This window comes from Penaeus monodon, chromosome 5, assembly GCF_015228065.2.
Source record: "Penaeus monodon isolate SGIC_2016 chromosome 5, NSTDA_Pmon_1, whole genome shotgun sequence".
In the NCBI taxonomy this organism is placed as follows: domain Eukaryota; kingdom Metazoa; phylum Arthropoda; class Malacostraca; order Decapoda; family Penaeidae; genus Penaeus; species Penaeus monodon.
In genome coordinates this window covers 53,197,237-53,205,293 of record NC_051390.1, presented here as the reverse complement: position 1 = coordinate 53,205,293, position 8,057 = coordinate 53,197,237, and the positions used below count along the sequence as shown (strand labels likewise).

The following is an 8,057-nucleotide window of genomic DNA, read 5'->3' as shown; positions in this document are numbered from 1 at the left end:
ATGATGGCTTATGTCACATAACTGGTTTCTCTGTTACTTTCTTCATTCTATTTCGAGTTACTTGAAAGCTGGCAGTACTTACAATAATAATGGACACAACAGGTTTTCAATATAAATAATTTTAGCATTGTTTGATGCAGGATGTTATTTGGAAGAAGTTTATATTTATTCACATCTTCTCTGCCATCTGGTGAGACGATATGTATCATTTATCTGATTGTTAAAGATTTCACAATTGCTCTAGACCTGAGTGTAGGTGATATGCAAATAGGGAAATAGCGCTGTCACTACTGTTATTTAGGAAAGCGATATTTTTTTCGGCTTGATTTTCATTATATTTTTTATTTGAAAATATAACGATCATGTGATTATTCCATTAATCTTTTCCAAAAGGGTATGGGGCGAGCTGTCAAAACTTATTCGCTTCTTTGTTTTCCTGTCAATTTGCCAGGTGTCATGCTGAAGTCACCATTAGTTTACTGGCAAAGGGGGGGAGGGGAGGTTGTATTCCACAACCATAAGCAAGAACGTACAATGACTTGTATTCTGCAAACCGCCACAATTGCATTTATAAGATTATCCATATTATCCATATCACCTTTTTGGAGGTTTTCCGTTCATTTCTCTTAATGTCCAAAGCACATTGGACAAAAAGTCCCAATGTGCTTTTCGTCCCATCAAACCGATGTTAAATATGTTAATGGCATGAATCCTGATAACCTTATGCTGGAACGTTTCCAACTTCTCAGTACTAAAAATACTGACCCTTTACTGATCAAGAATAATGAAAATAAGGTCTATATAAGCAAGAACTTGAACAAGGAAACAAGAGGTGTTATAATATATAAGTCATTATCATACATTTTATTGACAAATGGATGGTACATAACGTACATTTTTTATATATATTTATATACTGTTTGTATTCAAAACCAGAAATAAACAATATATCAATTCGTATCTTGTCCCCCCCTCCCCGATGAAAAAAATATATACATCTTACTCATGAGGGAAACATGCCATATCAATGACTTTAATAAAATGAATATCAAGCACTATTCTACAATGCCCGGAACAAGTTACAACTGAGACTGAAGCCTGGGGAATTCATTATAAAAATAAACAAAACATCTAACACGTATTTCACCTGAGAATCACATACTCATTAAAGTAACAGTAGTTTTTTTTTACAACCATCGCTTCGAACTCATTCCTGTGACAGTCTGCCACTAAACTGACAAATAAAAAAATAAAAATAACAAAATATAATTTTAAAAACTGGAGTTCACTGTGTAAATACTACTACCATCGATCTTGGAATTGCGGTTGCCGAGGGCCCCCTCTGTACATGTTCCCTTGCTGGAAATTATTCTGGTCTCTATATGGACCTCCTTGGTTACTCCTTGGCCCAGAGAAGTTATGTGGACCGGCAGGACTTCTGTAGGGTTCTGGATTACTAGGACTCCTGTAAAGCTGCGGGTTGCTTGGGCTATCGTAATTCTGGGCACCCTGAGGATTATTAAAATTCTGTGGGCCATGGTTCCACCATGTACCTTCATGCAGACGGTTCCCGTAGTCTCGCTGGTAGGGTTCTGGCGGTCTCTGCTGTTGGGAAAAACCGCGTTGATCAAAATCTCCTGTGTGTGGATCTTGTGGGCCAGGGTAGGCCTTAAACCTGTCTTCCTCATAATGTGGTCTAACGTCCGGTCCTCTTGGATTGTTTCCTTTGTTGTTAATGGAACACATTGTAGGATGACCATCCCCTAGGCTGGCTGCCCGTGTCTCGGATGTTTCACTAGGATTTTCACAGTTCATTGTGGTATTGTTTGTAAGCTGTCCTAGAGTTGCAGATGAGGACTGATCATTACTGAAGGTTTGAATTTGATTAATGGACTGACCTGGAAGAAGGGACTGGGTATGCTGGACGGGTGGAGTCTTGTTTGGAATGTCTGCAGGTTTATCTACACTATTTTGAGAAGGAGCTCTTTCTGGTCCATCACGGGCTTTGGTTACCACTTTTGATATAGACTTAACAGCATTTTTATTACTTTTCTGCATCTTCTCTCGCAGCATTGTCACCTTTTTACTATCTGTGGCTTCCAACTTCTTGAGGTAAGACGTGAGGGCCTGTTGTTCATCTCCACTAAGAGAGCGGAAATTTGCCAGAAGGGCCTGCAAGTCTTCAAGAGATAGCTTGTCCATGTCTTTAGGTTTATCTTCATCCTCATAAGCGGACTGCAGGATTGCCAAACCTCCATTTTCTTCATTCTTCTTGTTAGAATTGTTAGAAGGCTCTTGTCTTTCTGGCTGTGACACACCTGAAGGAAAGAGTGCTGGTGGTCGAGGTGTTGAATGACTGGAACTGCCTTCATTTGCTGACAGAGGTCTCTGCATTTCTACTGGAGATTTGACAGAATTAATTTGATTTCCTATAATTTGGTTCTGGTCACTCAAGAGTTTAGCATGGTTGGTTGACACTGCTATCAAAATATTTTGTAATTCTTCTTCTGTTGCATCAGACTTACCAACTTGTAAGAGATACTGTGCAATATACTGTGCAATTTGTACTTTATCCATCCCCTGTGTTGCTCTTGCAATGGTAGGGATATCCAAACCCAGATAATTTTCTTGCTCATTCAATTTCTCAGCTTGTGACTGAAGCCACATAGCTCTCTCCACGGCTACCAACGAGCGCATATATGCTGTCGTACTCAGAATGCCTGCCGAAATTTGTGAAACTAACTTCTCTCTGGCATAGCGCACCAACACAAAGTTGTCTGGATCTTTGAAGAGTTCTATGGGATTACCGCCTTGTTGGCTCGAGTCTATGGCCTTTTCTAAAAGTGTTGCAATGGCAGGACCGAAAGATCCAAGCTGCTCTTCCAATTCATTTAACATCCTTAGTGTTCCAATAACTGAAAACTCCTCCTCGAATTTCTTTTCCCCAGTAGGTGCTTTCTCTTGATTGTCCACTAGGAAGGCTGGCTCGGGGTTGGGGTTGGGGTTGCTGGGGTTACTACCCTGAGGAGTAGGAGAGGGATTTTTAACAAGTCTCTCATCCTCCCACGGACTGGGAGACCTCTCCATAGATCTCTCAACAGGAGCCTTTGACACTTCCCACCCTTCAGTGATGCCTGCCTCGATTGGACCAGGGTCTTTGATCTTAAACTTCCACAGAAGAGCTTCTCTGTTTGTTTTGAAGTTTACCGTATCCAACTCCTTCATCCTTTTCAACCAAAAGCCCACCCATTCTTCCTTGAAGTTATAAGTTTTTGGATCTACACCCGAGGCCCGTAATTCCAAAGACCTCTTGTCCCAAAACCTTTGCCATTCACGATTGTAGTATGGATGTGTCTCAGGCCGTAGGTCGTATATTCTCTGCAGAAGAGATATAATTGTAGTGTATATACAATACTCACAAAGGGTGCACAATTTTGCCAAATTTTTATACAATCAGGTATAGTGTGAAATGCTACTCAGAAGCATAGAGTAAGAAATGAATGTTATTCTGGAGGGGGAAATAATAATAATGATAAAAATACAATTAAATAAATAATAAAATAAAAATAAAACCAAGGAAAAAGTGAGGTCAGGTAGGACTAGTAATCTACTTCTTGCTGACTGAGTATTTGTGGAGCCATTATGCTTGGATCAACTACATAATTTGTGCATGTAAATTCCAGTCTGACACTGTAAGTTCAGTTTTCACACAGATATTTATGCTATGTTGGTCAAAGCAATTTTATAAATAGGACTGTAATCAATAAATCTTGATACCTGATATTCCTTATGCATAGCAATCAATTTTGCTTCAGCTTCTCTGAAATCTGCTAGTTTTCGCTTTTGGGAGCTTCGCTCATCTGACATGTTCCTTGGTCTTGCAGATGGCGATCGTCTGTCTTTGCTGAAATATGAAAGTTGAATTGCCATTATTTAACTACTTGATCTGTCTTGGGAGAGAGAGAGAGAGAGAGAGAGAGAGAGAGAGAGAGAGAGAGAGAGAGAGAGAGAGAGAGAGAGAGAGAGAGAGAGAGAGAGAGAAACACCTGGATTCAAAAATTTGAACTAAAATTTGCTCTAGTCTATTCAGTGTAGAAAAAAGTAACTTCTCAGCCAATACAGTATTACTGTACTTCTGTCATTTTTACTATACTTTACTTAGATATTAATCTTCAACACCAGGCCTTAGAGTATAGCCGTAATAATAACCTAAGTTCTTCAGCTCTTCCTAAGTAGTTTAAATACTTTTCCTCTTTAAATTTTAGATCTGAGTACCTTTTGTGCTCATGGTGCCAGTGGCGTGAATCTGAGCGACTGTCAAGCCTATGACGACTGTTGAGCCCTCTTGAGCGAGATCTAGAACTACCACTTGACGAAGAATTTGAAGACCACGAACGAGCTCTGCCATTATTCTCGCGACTTCTTCTGCTTCTTTCTTGAGACCTTGATCTGTGAAGATAGGGACTTACAAAATGTCTGAGGAACTACTGTGAAATTTTAATCATCTTGTTTAGGATTAAACGTATCCAACCATTCAACTCATTCCAGAAATAATTTTACAAGTTCTCCTACTTTAAATAACAAGGCCAAGTACCTTTTGTGCCCATGGTGCCAATGGCGTGAATCTGGGCGACTGTCTACCCTGCGACGACTGTTAAGCCCTCTTGAGCGGGATCTAGAACTACCACTGGAAGAAGAATTTGAAGACCAAGATCGAGCTCTACGATTATCCTCACGGATTCTTCTGCTTCTGTCTTGAGATCCTGATCTGTGAGGGGGATCAAAGCAATGTTAAATGCTTAAAAAATGTCAGCAACAAAATTATCGTAAAGTTTATCATCATCTTGTTTAGGATCCCATGTAACCATACTTTTCAGCATTTTTCACAAACTTGCAACAAAGCATATACACACCTAAGAATTAGAGGATTCCCATAACCAACTACATTACAGCACGAAAGCTATCAGAGATTTCCAAGTCAATATATTCAACCAATTTCAAGTAAAGAACTAAACCTTTCAACCAATCCCCTAAACACAAATGCAATGTCCCTACCTGTGCCTGAAGCTTGGACTACGCGATCGAGTCCGGGACCTCCTTGGGGATCGTCTTGGGGTTCGCCTCGGTGACCGCCTTGGAGAAATCCTTGGAGAATTTCTGAGCCCCGGAGAAAATCTGTACTTGGGACTACCCGATCTTCTCGGAGAGTATCTTCCCCCCTGAACTCTCCTTTGGACCGGTGAACGCGACCTCTTCCGCTTGGGTGAGACAGGTCTTGGTGGACTTCGGCTGCGGATATTCAGGCCTGGGTTGTAGTGGCGCTTGGCAAATTTTCTTCCTGTAAAACAAATCCAAAAACAAAACAAATTCAAAGCTTCTCCATCACTGATAATTCTATACACAAACACACACAGATTCTCTTAACCCGTATATGCTGAGCCACGCATATAGCCATCATTACAAACCGACTCAAATGTGCTGGGTACGGTATTGCACCACACTAAAGTGCGCCAAGCAGAAAGCTCTGCTACATATAGCAGATTGCCAGGCCAAACAACAGGATGGTTGCCAGAAGCCTCTGGAGTCAGTGACACTGAGACATTTCTGATACCATCATTAAGGGGTTAACCCCTCAATGATGGGCATTAGATATCTCTCTGCATCACAGACTGGTGATTTCTGTCAATTTCCAGTAGCTAGGTGTAGGAGTCTGTTACACGTAGCAAAACTTCCCGCCTGACGCACTCTAGTGCGTCGCCATGAGTATAGCCATAACCTGAAGACCATGCGGTTTGTTATGACGGCTACACATGTGACCTGGCAGTAATGGGTTAAAATCTAACACCTTTGTCTCTTAAAAACAAATCAGCAGCACTTTCCTCACCCCTACAACAGAAAGCAATCTTCTGTTATAACTGATCTTGGTGACAAAATAGCAGCACCTCTCACTTAAACTATAAGACTAAACTGCAAAGAAAAATCTACTGCTTACCATTAGATATATCATTATCTGGCTTGCCCTCATTTGATGCTTCATCTGCCAAGACAATGACATCCTCTTCTTCCTCTCCCTGATTTTCTGGTTTATCTGGTTTATCTGCTTTTGAGGCATCTGACTCATTCTTCTTGGTGGCACTCCCTGTTGTACTTGCAAGCTTTACTTTAGACAGGTTTATCTCAATCTTCTTGGGTCCAATTCCCTTTGCTCCCGCACTGCTGCCACTACTACTTTTGTTCTGATCTGCTGACAAGAAGAATGGAATTAGCAATAACCACAGGTAAACAGAATTCTACTTATACTATCCTAACTTTCACACCCAGAAGACTGTATGGTCACTAGAACTAGGAACTACAAAGTTAGCTCTATCCCTCTCATTCCACTCATCATTTTTAAGTTTTGTTGGGGTTTACATACCACTTCTAAAAATTCATTTTCAAGTCAGTGGTGGATTAGGAGGGGAGGGAATAATGATTAAAACAATACTGCTCAAAATGTGATGTTCACTATAGTATTATTTTGTGAAAAAATGTATCAGTGTATATAGATGGCTCCACATCTGCTCAGTCACATCCATTTTGGGAGAGGGGGCAGGGGAAATTTTACTGAATTTATCTCCCCTCCATACCCCCAGGAGTGTTTTCTTTCTTTCTCTATTCAAAAATCCTAACTAAAGATATACCTCCCAAACACACATGGGCTGGTCCCTCCAAATTACCAATACATATGTACAACTTATTACAATAACAGTAATCTCTTTCTCTTTTTAGTTTGAGAACAAAATGCTTAAGAGTGAAAACCTATAGGAGCCATAGAGCATATAATAACTAGCCACACTATGCATAAAATTCTATCCTTAAACCTCCCTTTAAAACTACAAAGGTGATAACAAAGTAGCTGATAAACCCTTGAAGTAAATTAGATAATATAATATAATATGATATAATATAATATAATATAATATAATATAAGATCCCTTGTAAGCAAAAGCCAAAGAATCACAAAGATAATGCAGTAATTCTCATTCCATTAGATTCACTGATCTTGATATGAACCTGATTCTCAAAATCAATGCACTTTAATCCTGACACTAGTATGATATCCTCACCTTGTTTTGTTGGGACAGGAATGGTAGACAAATTTACAGCTGTTCCTGATGGGGGAAGGGGAATTTCCTGGGGCGCTGAAGGCAGACTCTGAGTCTTGGGTTCTTCCTCCACCGTCTCGACAGGCTTTTCCTGGTTAGCTTGGCTGTAAATTGAGGGTCAATGTGACTTGCTTTAGAAATTAGTATTTGAAATATATCAAATTTACCACAACTACTGTATTAGAAAGAACAGAGCACACATAACAGTGAAGGATGAAATGAGATTTGTACAAGCATGACAGTGTCCATAACAGAATCATCATCAGAGGCAAACTGAGGTGAGGAATGGGATGAAACTTTAATGAGAGGAGGAAAGAGAGAATGAGAGTAAAAGAATGAGTGAAGTGGAAAGAGACAACAGAAAAAAATAAATTGTAAACAAGATTTGCTTTATACTAATATACTATTACACACACACACACACACCATAAAACCAGTTATCAAATATGTTTAACAGTACCAACTTTTTGTTCTAACAAAAATAGATAAATACCTTGAAGCTGCTACTTCAACTATTTTCTTCTTCAGCGCCATGAGAACTGAAGACATCTCTCTCTCAGTGGTGACGGCCATTTTTTTACGTCCATGTTTCTCCTCCACCTAATGGAAGAACAATTATCTCCCATAATTCAATGTGATCCTCAAAGTCATTAGTTTCAAAAGATACATAAATATGTATTTCAGAACTTGTAGCAAGACAAAAAATACCAACCTTTTTCAGTGCCAATGAAAATTCTTTCACCAAGGCTGCTGTCCATTCCTTCAACTGTACCTTCCCAAAGATGTCATACACATCCTTACAGTGAGATTCCTAGAGTGTGATCAAAGAAAACATATCATTGTATGTCTCACAGAGGAATTTCTGATCAGAATGTTCTAAACAGTCAAAGAAAATTTCCAAAATATTTATAC

At 39.6% G+C, this 8,057-nt stretch overlaps 1 protein-coding gene across 1 annotated transcript in view; it reads right to left on the bottom strand.

Annotated features, from left to right (window-relative positions):
* Positions 1-849: 849 nt before the first annotated feature.
* Positions 850-8,057, bottom strand: part of LOC119573331 — a gene marked incomplete in the record, with an annotated part of 43,618 nt that continues 36,410 nt past the window's right edge. The window contains 9 exon segments of the mRNA XM_037920514.1: positions 850-3,378; positions 3,778-3,904; positions 4,276-4,449; positions 4,595-4,768; positions 5,056-5,338; positions 5,993-6,241; positions 7,107-7,249; positions 7,639-7,745; positions 7,858-7,956. Coding sequence (XP_037776442.1) covers positions 1,303-3,378; positions 3,778-3,904; positions 4,276-4,449; positions 4,595-4,768; positions 5,056-5,338; positions 5,993-6,241; positions 7,107-7,249; positions 7,639-7,745; positions 7,858-7,956 — 3,432 coding nt within the window.